General features: G+C 44.7%; 1 protein-coding gene across 2 annotated transcripts in view; it reads right to left on the reverse strand.

Annotated features, from left to right (window-relative positions):
- The window catches only part of DIXDC1 (DIX domain containing 1), a 75,592-nt gene extending 52,815 nt beyond the window's left edge, over positions 1-22,777 (reverse strand). The window contains exons 1-2 of one of the 2 annotated variants that reach the window (XM_065946175.1): positions 22,688-22,777; positions 21,016-21,107 (exon numbers count right to left, since the gene is read on the reverse strand). In XM_065946175.1, coding sequence (XP_065802247.1) covers positions 21,016-21,072 — 57 coding nt within the window. In that variant the 5' untranslated portion in view covers positions 21,073-21,107; positions 22,688-22,777. Of the gene's footprint in view, positions 1-14,079; positions 14,533-21,015; positions 21,108-22,687 lie in introns of those variants that run through there. The other variant, XM_065946174.1, reaches the window with a different exon arrangement.
- Between the last annotated feature and the right edge of the window lie 198 nt (positions 22,778-22,975).

Genomic DNA, 22,975 nt, shown 5'->3' on the forward strand with positions numbered 1-22,975 from the left:
CAACTTATCTTTTCTTCAAATGGCCACCCAGTTGTTTCAGCACCATTTGCTAAAGTCAATCTTTACCCCAGGGACGTGAGATGCTGCCTTTATCACATGCTAGATTCCCACAGTTCCTGGCTCTATTCCTGGACTTCACAGTCGGTATCATTTGTATATTTGTTCCTTCTCGTACCAGTACCAAAATGTTTCATTTGTAGAGGTTTTATAGCATAATTTAATACGTGGCACAGCTGGTCCCTCCACCCTGAAATTTTTCTCTTTTTAATATTTTCTTGACTATTCTTACAAATTTAATTCTCCATTATCTAACTTTCAAAACAAAGCCTGTGTTAGAATTTTTACTGGGATTATATTAAATCTATAAATAGATACAGAGAGAACTGTCATTTTTATGTTGTTGAACCATCCTACTCAAGAATAAGGGGTGTCTTTCATTTGTTCAAATGACTCTTTCAGGAGAGTTGTCAAGTTTTCCTCCTGTAAGTTATATACATTTCCTGTTAAGTTCATTTCTAAATATTCAATTCTTCTTAATTGTGATTGTAAATGAGGTTTTCTCTACCATCGCTTTCTCTAACTGGTTACTCTGTGTATGTGAAAGCTGTTAATTTCAGTAGGTTCATTTTATATTGTTATCTTTTATTGAGTTTCATTGAGTTTTATCAATAATTCTCAATGATTTCCAGGATTATTACCACATCATCTACAAAAAGAAATATTCTTTACTAAGCTTTATGCCTCTAATCGATTTCTATATACCTCTGGTACAATGTTGACTAGTAGTGGAGATACTGGGCATTCTTCCCTTGTTTCTGGACTCAGAGAAAATACTTGCAGTGTTTACCAATTTAGAAAGTGAATGGTTTTAGGAATGAGGTATATATATTTTTATCATGGTAAGAAAGAATCCATCAAGTAGTCTTTTCCTTTTTTTTTCACTTTTTAATTTTATCACGCACTACAAAATATACTGCATGCTACGCAATACACTGCATAACCTTCTAACAGGGGTAGATGAGCATAACTGAGTTATTTCTCATCCATCAGGAAAATGCTTCCTTAATCAATGTTCTCCAAACCCTTCAACATATGATGATGATGAACTCCAGAGATGCACCTATCTCTTTCCATCAAATTCCACCGATGTGAATAGTGGGCAGCCCTCTTCCCCTTGTTCCCGTTAGTGAATCTGTGGATGCGTGCCGTGGCCATTTCTGGAATGAAGAAGTGCGTGGCCGTGAGGGCAACCCCAGGGAGAAGCTCACATCACACTGTCACCGCCCTGTTCCCAAGCAAGTCTTACTTTCTTCAGTGGTTTTATAAGGAACGGATGTTGAATTTTGATGAAAGTTTCGTCAGCATTTATGCAGACAATTCTGATTACTTTTCCTGAGACCTACTAATATGGAATGTGTGGATTCCTTAATAATGAACCTACCTTGCATTCCTGTGGTTAACCCTACTTGAACATAATGAATTACCTTTTAATGTGATGTTGGACTTTGCTCACTAATAAAATACGTATTAGTGCTATATGAGTACTAAGTTTGCTGTACTTATTCATGGTTGCTCAGTTGTTCAGTCATGTCCGACTCTTTGGGGGCACCATGAACTGTAGTTCTTCTGCTCATGGGATTTTCCAGGTAAGAATACTGGAGTGGGTAGCCATTCCCTCCTCCAAGGAATCTTCCCCACCCAGGGATCAAATCCATGTCTCCTCTGTCTCCTGCACTGAAAGTAGATTCTTTACCCACTGAGCCACTGGGGTCGTCTTTTCATAGGTATTCATAAGGAATATTTGTCTGTAGTTTTCTTTTTTGCACTCCCAGGTACATATATTTTCAAAAAGAAGCAGCAAGTTTCTCCTTAGTTTCATTCTCTGACATCATCTGAAGCGCACTGGGGCTATCTGATAAGTAGAGGTTTGGTAGAATTCCCCTGTGAAAAAAATCTAGGCTGGTACTTTTTTTGAGGAGTAGTTCCTTATTAAAGTTCTCTATTTCTCTTACAGAAATTGGTCTGTTTAAATACCCTGTCTCTATCAATTTTAGTAATCATAATTTCCCTTAGAAATAATTTTGTCAAGGTTTCAAAGTTTATTTGCACAGACCTGCAAAGACTTACAGTTTTGTTTGTTTCAGTGGTTATTTCCCCACTGTCATTTCTCACTTTGTATATTTGTGCTTCCCCCTTTTTCATCCTGTTAGCTACCAGTTTGTCTTTTCATAATTTTTCCCCAAAATCTTAAAAACAAAATGGTTTCAAGAATTATTGCTATTCTGGCCTAAATCCCTCTAAAACCGTAATACTTCGAACCAAACACAATACCCTGGCTATAAAATCAGACAGTCAACTTTCTCATCCAAGACATTTCACACTCTTTTCCCTCTCTTCCCATTCTTCCCCTTCTTCTTTCTTTGTTACCACCTCACATTGCTGACTCACACAGTGCTATCAACCAACCCCCCTCCCCAAATTTTTAACACATTCTGCTGGGAGGCCAATCTCTTCCACTTTCATTCTTGTATAACTGGTCTTATCGATGCATATTTAACAAATTTCAACTTGTTAGATCCCATCTCACAAGATACTTCCAGACCCTATCATTTCATGTATTCATTTATTCAAATGCAGCCAACATTGCCAGGCATTGTGCCAGGCCCACTGTTTACAGGCATATAAATAACTCTGATACAAAGTGATCACTGCAACAATGGAGAAATGTTTTAAAAATGCTATCTATGCACAAAAGGAGTAACAGGATCAAAGGATGAGGACATCACAGGTGGGTTACGAGGGAAGAAGACATCTGTCTGTTCTATAAGGATATTTGCCAGTTGGGGAATAGAAGGACATCCCAGGGAGAGGTGATTTTAAAAAAAAAGAAAGGCAGAGCCTGAAGGTATATGGTATCTAGGAGGAACTGCCAGTTAACAAATTTGTGTATGGGCAGAGCTGTGAGTGGCAGGCGGTGATAATGGAGAAATAGATCAGCACAAGACCTACCAGAACTTAGATTTAAGTCTTAAAGAGTTTTAACAGGAAAGCATGGAGACTTGGAACAGGAAAGAGAAACTGTGAGACTTGTATCTTAGGAAGGTCACTCTGGACGCACTAAAATATGAGACAGAAAGAGGAGCATCCAGGTAATAATTCAAGTGAGAGAAGATGAGAGCCTAAACTGAAGCAGAACAATGAGAAAAGGACAAACTGCAGAAATAAGTCAGAGGGATGACTGCCGAGAGGCAGGCAGTCACAACAAGAGACAGTCCAAAAAGTCACACCTGAATGGATGGTGAGGTTTTAACTGAGATGGAGAGTATGTGAAGAGCAAGTATTGGGGGGGGGGGGGGGGGAAGCAAACAGTTCAGCTTTAAATAAGAGCCTGAGCCATCTGCAAAACATCAGAGTAGAGATGTTCTGCAGCCACTTGGCAAAATCCAGGTCCAGAGCACAAGAGATGGGTGTGGGGTGGGAGTGAGATGTTTGAGAGTATCTGTGTGTGAGAGAACAGGGACGGCTCTGGGATAATAACACCATCTGCTGAGACCTTACTGCGTGCCGGGTGCTGTGCTGGGCACTGAAGCACGTCGTTTCATATATATAGTGTGTGGGTGTGTATACATACAGTTGACCCTTGAACTGCGTGGATCCACTTACAGAGATTTTTTCAGTAGTAAATACTATAGTACTGTATGATCTGCAGTCAGTAAATGCACTTGTGAATGAACCGTGGGTACAAAAAGCTGACTCTAGGTTACAGTTTTCCACAATGCATGGGGGGGGCATCCCTAACCCCCGTATTGTTCAAGGGTCAAATATATAAATATTTACTCCCCCCTCCAACATTGATCAGAGATGTGGAACTACGATCACCGTATTACAGATGTGGAAACCAAGGTTCAGAAGAGCAATGAGCCCAGAGTCACAGGACAGGTAAGAACAAGGATCTCAACCCAATGCTGACTTCACATCCTGGGCTTTACAGCACTCCCCAAAATAAGTCGAACCTCAAGAAGTTATTCAGCAGGAAAGAGAGGAGGGAGTGGGGGAAGGCACCAAAAGGAAAGAAGAGGCTGAAAATGCAGAGTGCTTGTGCCTGTCAGCCACTGAATGAAGCCCTTGATACGCATTACCTCCTTTAATCCTCATACCCAGGCATTAAAGTTGATACTATCGGCCCCATTTTTTTCATATAGGAAAACTTGCTCCAGCTAACAGTGCTGGTAATAGGTGAACATGGAATCTGAACCCATTCCACCTTACTCTAAAGAATGTATTATTTCTATTATAGCAAAGAAAGCATACAGGGACTTCACTGGTGGTCCACTGACTCTGCAATCCCAATGCAGAGGGCCCGGGTTTCATCTCTGGTCAGAGAGGGAACTACATCCTACATGCCACAACTATGAGTTCACACGCCACAACTATGAGTTCACACGCCACAACTAAAGATTCCACAAGCCGCAACAAAGATCAAAGATCTTGAGTGCCACAACTAAGGCCCAGTGCGGCTCAATAAATAAATAAATATTTTTTAAAAAGAAAGAAAGAAAAGAAAAGCACACAATGAGAGAAAAGGAAGGAATACTCGGTGCAGAGGCTGGGGTACATCAACATCAAAGGGACAAGTGAAGTGAGCAGCAAAAAAATGATTTTGGGGAGTTCCCTGGTGGCCTGGTGGTTAGAATTCCAGGCTTTCACAGATGTGATGCAGGTTCTATTCCTGGTGGAGGAACTGAGATTCAGCAAGCTGTGCGGTCTGGCCCAAAAAAAAAATTATTTTAGACCACGTAATCAGAGGGAGAGGAGAAGAATCAGGAGAGAGTGTTACATGGGAATCCAAGACCAGAGAATGTCAGGACATTGACAAGAGGGTCAAATGCCGTAGAAAGTCAGACTGAGGACTGGAAAACCCACTTCATTTAGGAGGCTTTGGTGACCTTTCTGAGAACTGACACCAGAGCACGGTGGGGTGAAAAGTCAGATGGCAGGGAGAAGATGTCAGGAAGCAGGAAAACAGAAACAGTGAGGGGGGACAGAGGGTACTCGCTGGAGAGGAAGGTGGGAAGGAATGAGGGGATTTCAGGATGAGAGGACACTTGCAGGCTGAGATGAGGAATTAGTGAAGGAGAACAGATACAAAGGGAGGGCAGGAATGATGCAGCAAGATTTCAGAGGAGGGGGAGAGGCCTCTTCCTGCTCTGATGATGAGAGGCAGGAGTAGGGACCTCTGTGGGGAAGCCAGGAGGTGAGGAAGAGGGCTGTTGAAGGAGCTCAAATCCCATTGCCCCTCTACCCATGATGAAGTGGGCAGGTCTGTCTGTTGAGAGTGAAAGGAACAGGGAGAGTGAAAGAGGCTTCAGGAAAGGGACCCTGTGTGAAGCTGGAAAGAGCTAAAGGTTTCCTGGCTGCACCAAGGACTCAGCTGGCGCTGGAAATCATAATTCTGTAATTGAGTTAATTCACTAGGTTATGTGATTTCCTCTGGAAATGTTTAGCAGGCCTAGACCCTGAGAAGAAGAAGCCAGAAATAGGCTAATATAGGACCAGAAATGGGGCTTCCCTGGTAGCTCAGCAGGTAAAGAATCCACCTGCAATTCAGGAGACCCCAGTTCGATTCTGGGGTTGAGAAGATTCCCTGGAGAAGGGATAGGCTACCCACTCCAGTATTCTTGGGCTTCCCTGGTGGTTCAGATGGTAAAGTATCCGCCTGCAATGCGGAAGACCTGGGTTTGGACGATCCTCTGGAGGAGGGCGTGGCAACCCACTGCAGTTTTCTTGCCTGGAGAATCCCATGGACAGAGGCGCCTACAGTCTGGGCTACAGTCTGTGGGGTCCCAAAGAGTTGGACACGACTGAGCAACTAAGCACTGCACAGCAAAGGGCCAGAAACAGTCAGAAGAGAGGCGGCTCAGCCAGGGGAAAGCCAGTGAGGGTGGTGGTGGGGAGAGTGTATGTGCGGGGACTGACCGCAGAGTCTGCGCCAGGGAGAAGAAACCAAAGGAACCTGATAAACTGAGAAAAACGGGGAAGAGTAAGGAGAGGAGAAGCGGATGTGACTGAAAATAAGTCTAATGGCAATGTAGGAATGTGGAAGCTAGAGCTTTGAGCAGAGTGGAGTTTCAGAGTTCAAGATTTCAGGGTTAGGACAATTTTGTGGAACAAGTCTCCAGGATGTGGCTTCAGTACATGGACTAAGTGAGGTGGCGCTGGATTGGGGACAGTCACGGCAGTGGGGACGGTCAATGGACCAGGAGGTTGGACCATCCTCATCATGGACCCTGAAGTCATTCCAGGAGAGCGGTAGATGGTAAAATGTTGAGGCTATCTACTATTCTGCCAAAATTCACGTGACTTTAAAAACTGATAAGCATGCCTTCAATGAAATTATTTTAAAAATCTCAGCTGAAGAAAAGCTCTTGTCATGTCACTACTATGCCTACTTGTTGATCTATTAAGTGGCATCTAACACAGAAATCAGAGATTCACAACTGAGTGAAGCAGTTCTTGTCCACAGTTAAGGGTCACACTGACTTCAGGTCTCCACCCCTCCGTTTTAAATCTAAGTTGGGAGCCAACCACTAAACTAAGCCTCAGTTTGTCTCTGACTTAACCGGAAGATACCTGGGTCACAAACAGCGGGACACTTAGCAACCGAGCGTGTAGCCACACACCCAAGCACCTGTACTTCTCACCCGGGGCCAGGCAAGACTTCATTCTTGGAATAAATGCCTAGTGCTGGCTCTGAAAAAAGATGAAGGACAAAGTGGAAACTTCTGAGGACCAACCACACTGCCCGCTCTCCTTCCCCAACAGTGAGATTGATCTGAAAAGAGGCCTGTGGTGCAAGCCCAGGCCCTGACTGTTCCTGCTGCTTGGTTTACAACTGACCAGAGCTGTCCCTGCGGCAGAAGAAATACCGTGTGCTTTCTGTAAGAGCCGGCTGCCCTTTGGGAGGTAGACTAGTAGTTTTAGTTTTAGTTTTCTCCTCCTTTTTGTTTCATAACATTTTTCCAAATTACAACTTCTTTGAAATTCAGCTATGCAAAATAAGGAAAAGCAGAGCTTCTCTACTGGGGCTTGGGCAGGGGGGAAGGAATCCATAGACCAGTTCACTCACTTTCCTTTCCTCTACCTTCACCCACCCCTACTCAGACCCCTAGCTATGAAGTCTCTCCTTAGGGATTCTTTCAGCAGGTGGGAGAAAAAAATAACACTGCATTCTGGCAGTGTCATTTTATGTCTATTATTCAGTAAAGACAAGATGCAACAGGTTCCAAAATATGAAAATATCTTGGCTATTAAGAAATACATCTTAAGCATGCCCCCAGGTCTTGATGTGTTTCCAACAACAGCTGGAGAAACACAGCAGGACTGCAGTCAGGTTCAAATCAGGCCCCTGGGTGCTGTAGCTCACAGTTCTTGGGGGTATCCGCCCAGCTCACAATGATACCTTCTCTAGAAACATGCCCCCTCCGCAAACACAGTGGAGGGCCCCAGAACCCGCTGGTCTCGTGCAACCCCATTCACTGGCCACAGGTGACTGTCTAGCTGAGTTGATTGGTTGAATCCAGTCAATCCCTGGAATTTTTTGATTTGGCATTTAGGAATAGAATCAGTCTTCTCTCTGACAAAGTTGTAAGATATAAATGTTAGATGTTGCCATAAGCCATGGTGCCCACCTGAGAAAGGAAAGTCATCTGGAGTGAGAATGAAGAGAGCTACCCACAGAAAGAAGCAGAGATAAAGAGACAGCGCAGAGGGAGAGATCCTGCCAGCATCTGAGTTCTCGATTTTCATTGTTTCTGAGAACCTGCCCCGTACTTGCTCTTTCTATGGTTTAGTTTTCCAGCCTTCCCTGGACTCCACGAGTCAGCAAATTCTACTTTCTGTCTCTGCCAGTCCAAGATGGGTTCTTGACACTTAACAACGAAACTAATCAAGAAACCAACATAAACAAACAGACAGTGTCAGTGACAGCACAGATCTAATCTCAGTCTAGAATTAACACCTCTAACTTGTTCTGAGGAAGCTAGAAGGATGTCTGTATAATCCAGAAGTCTAGAAAGACTGGGAGTTTTTATGACAACCTGAGTCAGGCCTCAGAAGGAGGAAAAGTAGACATAGCCACAAAGCAGTGTGAGCAGGATTTTACCTTGATGACACTGGACCGCTCTAAAAGTTTTGAGAGCAGTGGTCATACCAAGGCGTGGCTGGAGGTATCTCCATCAGCTTCATCCAGGACACTCCAAATAACAATAATATGAGTTAAAACTCTTCCAGGATAGACAGTCCTGTCCATATTCTTTCTTTGTGCAAGAAGGCTTGACCTGGAAAGCTTTCTTGTCACCAAATGTAACTTTCCTTCTGTTTTTCTCTGGGACCTGCACTTCCTTCCAAACAACTGTGTATACTCAGCCTTTGCTCTCTATCTCCTCTGAGCCTCTAGGTCAGAGAGAATTCCTACAGGGGTTATTATATTATTATACACTTAGACTTCCAAAAGCACAGCCTGGGCTTCACCGGCAAGTCTGTGAGACCTAGTGTTCCCAGTGTAGAAACATCCAAGGTTTTGGCTTGCTGGCTCCCTGCTGGCAAGCAAAAAAGGCAAACACGGAAAGCAGAGGACTCTTGTGAAGCACTGGAGACGGAGCTCAGGAGGAGACCTGAATGGCTCAGGAAGGAAATCAGCTCCGCAGTGAAACCAGATACCTGTTCGGAACTCTGAGACCCTCCAGCTGCAGCAGAATGAGATGGGGGTGGAAACGCTGCTGCGAAACTGAGAGGAAAGCAGGAGCTTGGAAACCTTGAGTTATTACTGGCCTAAATTCTGCCAGTAAAGTACTGCAATATTATATTTCTTTTCTATTAACTCTTTCAGGCCTTTATCGAACCAGGAAAAACTGTTCACTGAGCCTCGTGGGTAATTAAGTAAAAATAAAGTTCGTAAGTAAAAATATCACTGTCTTCTTCCCTATATAGGCAGAGCTCTTTATATTCCTGTTCACCCCAGTGATCAAAGAATAATATATCAGAAAACGAAGAGTTGAAAACTTTCTGAAAGCTATCATCTGCTAACCTTATTTTAGGCCTCCTGGTGGCTCAGTGGTAAAGAATCCAACTGCCATGTAGGAGATGCATGTTCGATCCCTGCATTGGGAAGATCCCCTGGAGGAGGGCATGGCAACTGACTCCAGCATTCTTGCCTGGAGAATCCCATGGACAGAGGAGCTTGGCGAACTATGGTCCTTAGGGTTGAAAAAGTGGGACACTACTGAAGTGACTTAGCACACACACATACAACCTTATTTTAAAATCTCCAGGGGCCTTTCCTGGTGGTCCAGTGGCTAAGACTCCATACTCCCAACACAGGGGGCCTAGGTTCAATCCCCAGTCAGAGAACTAGATCCCACATGTTGCAGCTAAAAGATTGTGCATGCCACAACTAAAATATCCAATGTGCCACAATTGAACAAATAAATACTTTTTTTTTAATTAAAAAATAAAATTTCCATTTGTTATCGGTTCCACAAATACTCTGTTCCTTCACGAGTACACATTCCAAAGTAAGTGCTCAATAAATGTGTGTGAATGGATGAATGATCACTATATGATCTACGAGTGTTCCTTATCCCGCAAACAGGGCGTGGAGCCCACCACCAGGGCCTTTGGGATTGGTTCCCTACCCCCTTACCATATCTGATCACCAAAGGTTATGTCCATGACCACTCACATGGGGCCTGGTATGGAGATAACAAATAAGGAAATACACTCAGGAAAGCGTGTGAGTTGGAACCTTTAGTTCTCACAGCCTAGACAGCAAGGCCAGTCATGGCGGCCGAAGCCCGTCCAGCGCTCCCCCGCCTCTCGGAACCGCCCGGGGGGCTGGCACCTGGCAAGCAGCGCCCTGTCGCTGGCTGCACACGCCTGGCCAGGCCATCACTCACCGGGAGGAACATAAAACTGTCTGATAGCCTGCCGCCAGGGAGCATCTGTTTAGCTGGCATTGCCTCCTGTGGGAACAGAGCCAAGGAGCCTGGGCGAGGAGAGCAGAAATCAGTCAGGAGAGAAGAAAGAAGGTCAGGGGCATGGGGCCCGGTTACACTGAAGACTTAACAGGCCTTTAATTTCTACAGCGAAGCACAGAGGAATTCATTGTGGAAAGGACTGAGCGGCTCTGGCTGGCCCACGCTGCAAACCCCGCTCCATGGACGAAGGCATGGGGCGCTCAGGAGAGACGGGCCCCGCGGTTGCCCCACCTGCCAATTCCCTTCCTTCTGTGTCCCCGTGAGGGCACCACGCCCCACAAAGGCTCTTCCTGTATGTCTTCGGGCCCGCCGGGCAGATGACTCTCCACGTAGGATGTAAATTTCTATTTTTCCAGTCGGAGGGAAATGTGTAGGGAAAGTCTTCCAAGTCGTCTGTTGAAAAGGTTAGGGCTCAGACGACTGACTTCCTGTCGACCAACATTGTTATAAATCATTCCCACAACTTCCGGTCTCTCGGGCCATGACACCGCAGCCAGCCAGGCAAGCAGGATTTCTGTATCGTCACAGGTTTCCCCAGGTTCCACTCTGGACACTTGCATTATGTTCACTGGCCTGTGAGCTCCGCCTGGGCACGGATTCTGTGTTATTTGCCATCTATTTCCAGAGCCTGGCACGGTGCCTGGCAAACACAGTAATTCATTGGACGTCTGTGGAATGAGTGCCTGTGTGCATGTTTACCAAACGAGCAGGAAAAGGAAAAAGCCTGGCCTCAGTGATCAGGTCGGTTGGTAAGTATTCGGTACTTTTCATGATATCATTAAATAAAAGATATCTCTATGATCTCCCACAAGCACCACCTCTTTTATGATGCTTACCACATTAAGCATCCCACATGGTTCTTTTAGCACACCTATAAATCTCTCCCTATAAATTTCTTGGAAGCAGAGACCAGGTGTTTTTTCAATTATTTTATCCATCCCCTCAATAATGAACCCAATAATGAACAAAGTAGCTAAATGAATGAATGCTTACTGCCAAAACATACTATAGTTTCAGGTCTGTCAAAACCTTTCAACACAAACACCAAAGTCTTTTTTTTTTTTTAAAGAAAGTTCAGCCCCTAGAAAAAACACTGCCAGAAATTCATGTTGGCACATGAATCAAAGACAACATTCATATGACAACATCAACACCAAGAGGCAGAGAAAACAAATAGCTTTGAGGCAGAGGCAGAATGGGGAAATTGTGACCCACAGAAAGCCTGGCCAGGAGACACAGGAGACAGGGGATGACAGCCAGGGTGAGCCGCAGAGTGAGGCAGGAGCCAAAGCTTGTGGATACTTGACAACGCAGATCCGCCATGTCAATATAAAGTGCTGTGCTGACAGCTGTGACATGGATCAATCCTGCGGAGGAGAATCTGTTAGGTGTGTGCAGGCAAGGGCATCCTTCACGGAAGGTGGTAGAAGAAAATTCTGCTGTGCATAGTCAGGCAGGATGGCAATCAGACTGAGACCAGAGGCCAACAGTGTAGAAAGGGAAGCCTTGATTCAGAGGGCAGGGTTCTGCTGCCGCAGGGTTCCCTTAGAATCAACCAGTTAGGCCCACAGCTTCATTTCCTGTGGCAGTTTTCTCTGCCATAGAGAATGAGGTCACAGCCCTAACCACATAGACCTATAAAGCATCTGGGTGATACAGAACAGCTTCAGATAAGCTTGGCTCATTCCCAGGAGATGACTGGATACATGTGTGGTATTCTTAGCTTCAGGGGAAGAGTTTCTCAGAGAAATTGAAATGTATTTTGACAACGGCTTTTAAGTCCCTCTTTACACCCTTATCATATGACTCTAGCAGAAGAGACTGAACATTAGTGGATCTATTAAGCAACCCGAGAGGCTGGAAAAGGTCAAACAGGGCCCATCAACTCTGAAATGACCAACTGTATCATTATTCAGTAGCATTACATGTGATATCATATGTGAAAAGCATTATTTAACATAATGTATTATATATATCAAAGAATTATTTAAACTATAAGGGATCATTGAGATTAAATGTATTTTACTATTTGTATTATTTACATGATGTCAATTTCTCAGAGAAAACAAAAATACCTATTGGCTATCAGAGGTCAAATCTACTAAGAGGAGGGAATGGACTGTACATTAGCCTGTGACAGAGGTGGAGGGAAGACTACAAGATGAGCAGAAAAATCCGTGTCAGAGAGGAAAAAGAGGTTATCACTGTATTCTTCTCAAGATCAATTAATTATAAAGTGGTCTGTTGTTTTCATGAAGACTCTATTACCACCACAAAAAGAAAACTCTCCCACTCTGCTTTGCCCTTATATTTTCTAAGAATTGAATGCCACGGGACATTTATGGAAGCACCAAAGCATGAAAAAGAAAAAAAAAAAAGACAGTCCAGCCTCCTGGTGTACCTGGCTCTTCAGCTGAAAGGTCTGGAAGTGAAATGAGCAGATGGCAAAGACCAGGACTCACTCTGTGCTGATTTCCTCCCCCAATAAGACAGTGGAACCTGATCCTGGGGTCTGACTTACAAAAATGGAAGGTCAGAAGAGGGCCTAAAGAGCTTCTGTGAGGCTCAAGGCCCAGAGGCAGAGAGCGAAAAAAGAGGAGCCAGGAATCCTGGAAGCACTCAAAGAGCTGGCCTGTCTGTGTTTCAGCTCAGACTGTACCTCTCGGTTAACAATCCCCTTCCGTGTGTTCCAAGCACCTGATGCAAAGATGAGGATCTCTGCGGTGCAGGCGGGACACCAGCTCTGCCCTCCCGTAAAGGCTGCGACACCCCCCAGCCAAAGGAAAACTCTGACTCGGTTGGTTGGTTAGGTAGAGATGGCATCTGTGCAGTTTTTGAAACTCTCTGCGTGAGGAACGAGGCGCAGGGGCCAGGACAGGGGGAAGGTTCTCAGACAGGTCAGGCTGCAGAGCTTCTTAATGAAAAACAGGAATTAAGGCAAGAGCCTGTAGTGCAGATGTAGAAAGAAAATGCTACACGCAAATTCATGAGAATGGTTACCTCTGGGGAAAGCCAGGATGGCAGCGGTGGACCAGGCTCTCAGTCTTGCTTGCAATGTTCATATTTAAGAAGCAAATGTATTCATTCTTTAACTGTTTAACAAAAAAACTGGTTAAAAAAAAAACCTGAAACTTAAAGAGTGGCATAAAGGGAAGAGAGGTAGAGGCAGAAAGAAAAGGAGGGAGACAGAAAGGAAGAAGGGTGGCACTCAGGGTCCCCCTCTGCTTGCAGGGGTCTCCCTGGATGCTGAGCTAAGGCAACCCAAGGGTGGGGTGCAGAAGCAATGCAAGAGGTTAGCAGCAAATCCCAAGGGGCAACGGTCCTGAACCAGAAAGTCCTGGCTACAAGAGAAGAGAATGGAAACGTACCAGAATTCTGAGAGAAAACAAGTGCGGAGAGAAAGACTCCCCCGGTCAGCCCCAGTCCATACTGCCAGTCGGACTGAGACCCAGTTTCCAACTCTCCACAGAAAGGAGCAAACACCACTCTCCACCCCAGAAATTTCTGCTCAGTCCTCTCTGCCAATCGTGCCCGAGGGTGAGGAGAAATGCACCATCCCAGATTTAGAAAGAGATGTGAACATGAAGAGGGCACTTTCTGTGGACCACCCACTCACCCTGCCTTCTCAAACTTTCTACCGAGGCCACGGCCACCCCGGCCCTCCCTCAGCCTACCCACTGAACCAGAAGGAGCACCCTTTCCATATATCCACGGGCCTCCCTGGAGGCTTCCTTAAGGAGGACCCCGGGGAGCACGGAGACCACTTCTTCTGGAAGGAGAGGACCTCTGAAATCTGTGGCCCTGTCTTCCGGGCTCTGGCCAGCTACCGTGGAAGGTCACGGCCCAGTATAGCGGCGAGAGGTCGGCCCTTTGATTCCACCAGGCTCGACAGTACTGTACCCACCACCCTGGCCTCCTCAGGGCTCTGTGGGGGGACCGTCCTGGGGTCCCGGTGAAGATGGGGGCAGAGGAGGACCCCTCCCGGAGCTGAGGCGGGCGGCGCCAGCGCGAGGGGGCCGGGGGAGTGGGAGGGGCAGACAGTTACCTCGTTGAAGCCCTCCTGCAGGACGTCCAGTAAGTTCCCCCGGGTCAGGCAGGCTAGCATTGTTCCTGCCGGCCCCCCGGGCGGGGTCTCCGGGCCGGCGGCCGCTGCCTCCTCCTCCCGGTGCACACAAAGCCTCTGGGCTCAGCTCATTGGGATGTCTGCGGAGTCCCGCATGCCACTTACTGGAAACCCAGACCCGGGCCAAACTAGCGGCCTCCACTGGGCATGCTCGCGCGGGGCTCGGCAGGAGGGGCCCGGGCGCTGCCGCGGTTCCTATAGAAACTGCTGGGCGTGCACCCGGCAGAGAGGCGCTGGCGGGGGCGCCTCCGCCTGGTGTGCGTTAGGGAGCGCCCCGCGGCGCGCACACACGCACGCTCACACCGGGCCGGGAGTGTGTGCAGACGCCGCACACACACACACACAGAGCAGGCCTGCAGCCGGGCGTGCCGCTGTGTGTGCGCGCCCCGAGGCTACACAGGCACGGGCGCACACAAACAGAAATACGCACTGACACGCCGGCGGGCGCGCCGCTGGTGCATGCGCTCGCTGGTGGTCACACAGACGCACACGGCAGGTCTGCAGCGGGGAGTCCTGCAATCTGTGCGCGCCCCCAGGGTACACGCGCGTGCGCGCGCACACGCCCGCACTGACACACAGGCGGGCATGGCGGCGTGTGCATGCGCTACACACACGCGCGCGCACACACACACACGCTCTGATAACTTGAGGCCTCAAATGCCCCACCGACGGTGGGTAGGACGGCGACTGAATTATAAGATTCCCCCTCCACCCACCGCAGACTGGCCGAAAACCGCAACCTTTTGCCACCTGGGGCCCAAACAGTGAGGTCAGGCTAAAGAAGGGGAAACAGAAGGAAGAGACAAAAAGAAGATAGAGAGACTTTAGTTATGGATGGTATTAGGATACATTTAATAAAATAATGGTAAATCAGTCACAGGATAACAACAGATACATCAAGGGTAAGCCAAGGATGAACAAAGCTTTACCCAAAAAACTTTCTTTCTTTCTTCCTTTCTTTTTAAAATAACTGATAAAATGTAAAACCTATATTTTAAATGGGTTTTAAATTAATTAAATGGGGCTTTAATGAAAATCACCGCCAAATCTCCTGGTGCTTTGGAAAGAGTTAGATAAAAGCTTCCTCAAGTGAAACAGAACGCTTTCCCTCTGTTTCTCATTACTCTGGTCAACGGTCTTATTTATTTTTAAAAATACTAGTCATCTGTACTCTCAGCGCACTGCTCTTGTCTCTATAGGAAAATTGGAAGCTTGAAAGAACACCCATATTATGTTACACCTCGTGACCCCAGATGGGGGGAAGGGTTTCCAAAGTGTTAGGGCTCACAGAAGCTCAGACCTTGCCCCGGGGAAACAGCGGGGCAGTGACTGAGGCTGTGTGAGGAGCTAGAACTCTATCTGGTGATTTTGCAAAAGGCCAGATTCCCTCCCCAAACCCTCATTAGTACCTTAGCAAGAAAAGTCAGTAATGGTTCTTATTGAACCTAATGGCCTCCTCCTCAGGTCACTAGAGAAGAAAATCCTTTTCTGAGCCGAACTAGCCTTATCTTCCCTGAAAGTCTAAAGCTGCTAAACACAAAGATGCTTCTGAGAAAAGACACACCTCCTGACCACAGCAAACAGGAAGCTGAAGTCAACCGAGGTGTTAAGTGACTGCTGCTGGTGAATGCTGTGGGTTCAATTCTGACTAAGGCTGGGGGAAAAGCCATGACACCACATCAAACTCAACCGGAGCAGCCCACAAGTCAGAAGACCCATCCTTCGAGCTGGCGAATTCGGTTGCCAAGAACTCCCCTTGCCACCTCCACAGTTTACAGTGTAACACCCTCAGTTAAGTCACTAACGCAAATTAATGCAACAAGCCCCCTGTTTAAAGAGAAGTGTGAAACTTCCAAGAGCATAAAGTTGTATGCAGCACATCTACATACATAGTGATGCGCAACCAAAACACCCAGCTGGTGGATCCCTAGCTGGAGGATTATGATCGGCTGACAGCCCAGCATGCTCTGGACACAGCAAAAAATACTGAGGCAACTCCTGTGACAGTCATCTATGCCAAGAGGTCACTATTTCTCAGAGGACAAGCTATTTATCAAAGTAGGACCTGTGAATGACTGATTTTTAAAGCTCCAAAAAAAGATCTCACCTGGCCCAACTCTCTCATCTCACAGAGAAAGGAACCAAGGCTAGCATGGGTGCTCACAGTCACTTAGAAAGTCAATGTGTGCTCAGTTGCTTCCGACTCTTTGGGACCCCATGGACTTTAGCCTGCTAGGTTCCTCTGTCCATGGGATTTTCCCGATGAGAATACTGGAGTGGGTTGCCGTACCCTCCTCCAGGGAATCTTCCTGACTCAAGGATCAAAATCGCATCTCCTGCAATGCAGGAGCCCTGCTGAGCCCTCGGGTAGCAAGTCAATACAGGAACTAAAATCTGAACCAAAGTCCTCTGAGGCCCAGTCCTATGCCATTCACTGTCTGCTGGAGGAATTAAGAGAGAATTGTGGTAAATAGACACACAATCTATTATAGGGCATGTGGGCCAAGATTGCACTATTCCTTGGAAGCTTATAATAACACCAACCACATATCCCACAGCAAAAATGTCCAACAGATCTTTCTGTGATGGTGGCAATATTCCATGTCTGTGCTGTCCAATTCAGTGGCCGCTAACCACATGTGGCTAATGAAAACTTGAAAATGTGGCAAATGCAAGGGTGGAACCAAAATTTAAACTGCATTGAATACTAATTCATTTATATTTAGGCAGTGTAATTTCAAAATATTCTGTTCCACTGTCCCCACACAACTATTAGAATGTTCCCCAAATTATAATATGTTCACATATAGTCTGGCTCTCAGACTCGGAAAAAGCACAAAATTTTTGATGGACCAGATAATCCCCCCCCTTTTTTTTTTTGGCTCAAGAGATACATTGATCATACTTATTATCATGGTCTGACTTAGAAAGTGACCCAGGTAAAGAGTCAAGCTTTAGTTCTAAGCAACACTAACATTTCCTCTTCCTTCTGTCCTCTCCATCTCACCCTATTGTGATATCAACACAAGAGCTGGGAGGATGAATGGGCTAGTTCAACTGGGACAATGATCTACACCCCGAGATGTCCGAACAAGGGAAAACTGCAAGCCTGTCCGGGTAGCTGGAACCACTCCCACCACTGCAGGCCTGTTATTCACTCTGCCTGGAGGAGAGGCAAAGAGTACAAGCAAGCTGCTTTCTGCATAACTCTGCCATGTTGCCTGGTTTCTGAAATTATACCAAGCTTCCTCAGTCCTGCCTTACTTTAACATTGAAGGCAATGGATAAACAACAAGCTCCCACTGTATATGTAGTACAGGGAACTATAATCAGTAGCCTCTGGTGAACCATAATGGAAAAGAATATGAAAAAGAATGTAGATATATGTATAACTGAATCACTTGCTGTACAGTAGAAATTAGCACATTATAAATCAATAATACTTGAATAAAATAAAAATTTTCAAAAACCAATAAAGGCAGATACTTTCCTCACTAACCAAACTTACCTGAATATCTACCTACAACAGTACTAATAATAGCAAAATTGAGCTTTTACTATGTGCCAAGCACTGCACTAAAACACTTATATACATTAGTTCAGCTGATGGTCACAGTTACCACAATTAGTAAGTTATTTTTATTGTTCCCACTTTACACATACAGAAAGAGAGATCTAAAGGATAATTTGCCTCAATTCGACTACGAAGCAAGGAAGCCAAAGTCCAGATTCTTAATCATTATGCAAAACTTTTATATGATGTTACAGCATAGAAGGAACTTACTATATGTTTTTAGTTGTATAAAAGAATGAGCCAGTGGAGGAAACCCTGGCAAACTCATTCATGACTTCTATTAATACAAACAATAACATGTTAGCCTAAGTAAGCTTTGAACCTTAAACAAAACTGTCATTTGGTAAAAATATTGACTGTGACTTCTCCCTGCGGAGAACTAAGAAGTGTGAAATTCACACCTATGTAAAATTTAACACATCTATTATGGGCAATCATTAATGACTATAAAGAAGCAGAAAGAAAATCTGAATAAACAAACAATTAAAATTGTCAACAGAAATATTTTAAATGACTGAAATAATTTCTTAATCTTTTTCTGTTTTCTCACATTAGCAAGTTCCTTGGCAGTAACATATGTTTACAATTTCTACTGCACTTATCTTCAGAGAAATCACCATAAATACATGTACACAAAAGGGCTCATGCCTACCAGCAAAGTCCCAAACGCGTTCTGGCTCCTAAACTGCACCTCTTTGTCCCCAGGCTTTTCTGCCAGTCTGCATCCCTTAATGTTCCTTAGACAACACATTCATCTTGCTGTTCAACTGCTTGAACATCTTCAAACACTGACCTCTGCTAGCGTGTCAGATATAGGTTCCTCACGCCCGGCTTAAGGCCTCCCCCTCCTCACTGCCTGTGCTGTTTGTAGGCTCCTCACGGTCTCATAGATTCACAAGGCTCCTTGTCACCTCTATACCTTCATGACTATCTCTTTGCCTAGAAGCTTCCACACTTCTGCTACTCAAATCTTCACGATGCGTAGTTCAAGTCCCACTTCTTCCTGGAACTCCTCTGACCACTCTTGATGTTAAAATCAAGACAGAGCTGATGGTAATCTGTCTGGAACACTCACCTCCCAGATAACCCGTGGCGCATCCCTGCTCTTCTTTCATTCTCTGTCTAAAGCTGTTGATCCTTTTGGCCTTTCCTGACCACTCTACACAAAATGATAACCACCTCCTCATGGCAGCATTCCCAGATCTCTTTGCCTGTTTTGTTTTCCTAACAGCCATCACCAGCTTTGATACTCTATATATACTTGTTTATTGTCAGCCTCCCTTTTGCCCAGAACATAAGCTCCATGGGGGCAGGGAGTTTTGTATGTTTTGCTACTGATTTATGTCTAGAACCAAGAATATTTCATAGCATATAGTATATGCTCAGTAAATATTGGCTTCTCTTTAAAATCTAAAAGTGATAGCATGCTCTTATACTATACGTTAGTATTTTATAGTTCGTTTAGAAATGTGAATTTTTTGGTCTCTTTTACTGTATCTTGAAGATAAGTATAAATAATTTCTAGTATCCTCCTATATTTCCCTCTCCTTCATCAATGCAGTCTTTCATTAAACATTCATTAAATGTATACGGAGCACCAGGTCCTATTCTTTGGCAAAAACTTCAAGAAGTCACAGTTACACATAAACACACACACACAGAGGCAAGAAACAACACTGAAAGGAAGGATAGTAAAAGGAAGACTAGTAAAACAGAGGATCCAATATTAATACATGGGGACAGAGTGTACAGTGATTGTGCCAGACTGAGTGGGGAGAAAAAAGAAAAAAGAGACAGAATGGTGTGAGACTAAAGTAGAATGTTGCCAAAGTAATCACCAGATGCTAGTGCTTAATATAAACTGTACCAAGGCAGATATGCAAATATATCCTACATGCATTTTAAAAATTCACATTTTAAAAGTTATCTGCCAGCTATCCTATGGGAAAAAAAATTAGATTAAGACTAGCGCCATCTAGTGGAAGTTTTGGATGTGACCCTAAGTTTTTCTCTCATACAAAACACTTGTAAATGCCCGCATTATCTCTGGTCTGCCACTCATAATGTGTTAGGGTTGCACATGACTAATTCCACCATCATGAAATAATCTTTCTCCAGGACGCTGGGTCTCGCTGAAAGAGGTCGCCACATTTCTAACAAGGACGTTCCTACCTTCCAACTGATGTCCCTCTGCTTCTGAAGAATGCATACAAAATCAAACACTGCAATTCTTCTTTTAAAAAGTAAGTTATTATTTAAAATGTCCACATCTTTTGACCTAGCATTCTCCTTTGGAACTCTATCCTAAGGGAAAAACGTCTTAAATGAGAAAATCAATTAGTTATTTACAATGTGGGGCTTCCCTGGCGGCTCAACTTGTAAGGAATCCACCTTCAATGCAGGAGACCCGAATTTGATCCCTGGGTTGGGAAGAGCCCCTGGAGAAGAGAATGGCAACCCATTCCAGTATTCCTGCCTGGAGAATCCCATGGACAGAGAAGCCAGGCGGGCTACAGTCCACGAGGTTGCAAAGAGTCAGACACGACTTAGCAACTAACCACAGACACACATTTACAACGCAGGGAGAGGAACCTACAAATCCGACAACAAAGAGATGGTCAAGAAAATTACAGCTATTAAAAAAAAAAGAAGAAAATTACAGCTATTATGATGAATACCAAACATTTGTATTCATATTCAAACAAACATTTTAGCAATTGCATATTAATAAACATTAGGTTAAAAAAACAAAAGGCAAAAGCTGTGTGCATATGATTTCAAATATGTAAATAATATATGTAGGAAAAAAGACCAGAGGAAAATATTCTAAAATATTAACAGGATTGCTATATAGAAGGATTATGTTTTTTAAAGAAATGCACTAGTTCCCAAATTCTATGGTTCATGTACATTGTTTATATAATAAACGTTATTGAAATCTTTTAAACAACCCATATGTTCTGACTGCTGCCGCTCTTAGTCACTAAGTTGCGTCCAACATTTTCTGACCATGGACTGTAGCCCTCCAGGCTCCTCTGTCCATGGGATTTTCTGATTAATTGCTTGAAATTTTCAACCTCTGCCTGATTTTATTAATTCCAGAAAAAGATAATAATCAAGTGAGCCAGTCTTTCCACAAGAAGGGGAAGCTAGAAAAGAAAGCAAACATATTACGGTTTTGTTCCAGGATCTGAATCCTGATGGAGAAATCCCCCAGTTGCTGAGTTGTACTGAAATTCCATTAACATCATCACACTTCTCTCAATAGAATGCCAGACACTTACAGAGGGCTCTGCTGGCAGCAGGGAGTTACAGAGTCTCATAACCACTTGGGTACCCATCTTCAGAATCCCCAGAAGAACCAGATCAGGGCCACCTTAAAATAGGAAGAGAAAGATATGGGCAAAAATACAGGTCAGGAAAAAAAAAATTCCAAAAGTTAAACCTATTTAGAGGGGTTAGGTTCCTACTCCAGGCTAACCCATTTAACTCATCTGGAAGTATAAAAAAATAGGACCCCAGTTAGCAGGAATTCCAGCCCAAGATACTATAATTACAACAGGGCTATCCCAATGGCATTTTAATACTAATCATTTAGGTTTTAATAGTAAAAAAGCAAAAACAAATGCTTCCCTATCATTAGCCAAGCAAGAATGCGTTTTCCCTCTACCCTAAATGTATCACTCTGTTGACAGAAATAATCAATAAACAATCTATAATAGAAGTAGAAAGGAATTTTATTTGAGCCAACCTGAGGACTATAACCCAGAGATAGCCTCTCAAATAACTCTAAGCAACTGCTCTGGAGAAGCATGATTTTCAGCACGGTTTTAAATCTTGTCAGAACAAAGAACATCAAAGAAGTCGGAGATTTATTTCTTCAATTTTTCAAAAAAACGGATCAGCACATACACAGGAAGTCAGTTTGGCCTTGGCACTTGGGAAGAGAATCTTATCAATGAAGGAGTAACAGCACTGGTGTCCCAGGAAGAGAGGCATTTAATCTTTAACATGCATGTTCTGTATTTCTAGTCAGTGCACCCTTTTCTATAATGATTAAAGCAGATGTAAAATGTATGTTTGATAAGCCACAAGCAGGCTGTTTTAGTTAGCACAAAATTCAAGTTAAATCATCAATAAGTTGGAATGACTTTCTCAAACCTCAATATGTGAAAATTTTCTCCATTAAGTAAAAAACCATCTCCTCATTGAAGACAATGAGGAGAAATACAGGAGCTCTGCTTTTGACTCACTTTTCCCTTCATCCTCAAGAATCCAGTTTTAACCTAGAATGGGAGCACTTATATTTCAAGGCAGAAATTTTTATAAAGCACTTGAAGTTTAGAAAGGGCTATCAGCTATATTAACTTTATTTGAAATAACCCTTGGAAATAGAGTTCATTTTATTACCCACAACTAATAACAGGTGAGTGGGTTGTTCTGCAGATCAGTAGCGCAGGTGGGGTTCTAGCCACATCTTCTAAATCCCCTCGCACTAGTTCTGTGTCAGAGGACACAGAAAATAATAGTGGTGATAATGATGATGGCAGCAGCCAACGTTCGTCTACATGCTATGAACTCTTCCGAGTGCTTTAAATTCCCACAAACACTCTAAGAAATTGATTCTATTATTTCTGACTTTTTTTTTTCGCTGCCATTTCTTTTTTCAATACTATCCATTTTAAGGAATCTTTCCTCCCAGGAACAAAGCCAGGGGCCGCGGTATTTGGGGAGAATGGTGTACAGCTTGAGAAAGGGAAGTCTTCAAGCTCTGAACGTATGACTCAAGGACAGCACTCTTAAGAACCTGCGAAAGCTCTGAGGGGGTTTGGAACCTGAAACTTCCACCTCCTTCCCACCACACCCTCACCCCTCCGTTTGCCCCCAGTTCTGATCTGGGAAGTTTAACCGGCGATAATAATACTTTCCAGGTACCCACCACCTTTCAGCACCTACCTTTTAAATCGTCGATGTGTCTGGTTCCGCATCTCGGTCCCCAGCCTTTCGGAGAACCGCCTCCTCCTGCTGTAGTGTCGCCTCTGCGTGCCCGTTGCCATGGCGACGGCAGAGCCCGGCCTGGACCGATCCGCCTCCAGCTGGCGGGAGCCCGCCTTCGTCCTCCCGGGCTCCGCCCCCTACGGCCCTAACCCCGCCCCCTGCTTGTCCAGACCCGCCTCCTAATGGCCCAGAGCGCACTGCCTGCCGGTCTTCACCACGCCTCCTGCCTCCCAGACCCCGCCTCCT

Source organism: Muntiacus reevesi, chromosome 9 (genome assembly GCF_963930625.1).
Source record: "Muntiacus reevesi chromosome 9, mMunRee1.1, whole genome shotgun sequence".
Lineage (NCBI taxonomy): Eukaryota > Metazoa > Chordata > Mammalia > Artiodactyla > Cervidae > Muntiacus > Muntiacus reevesi.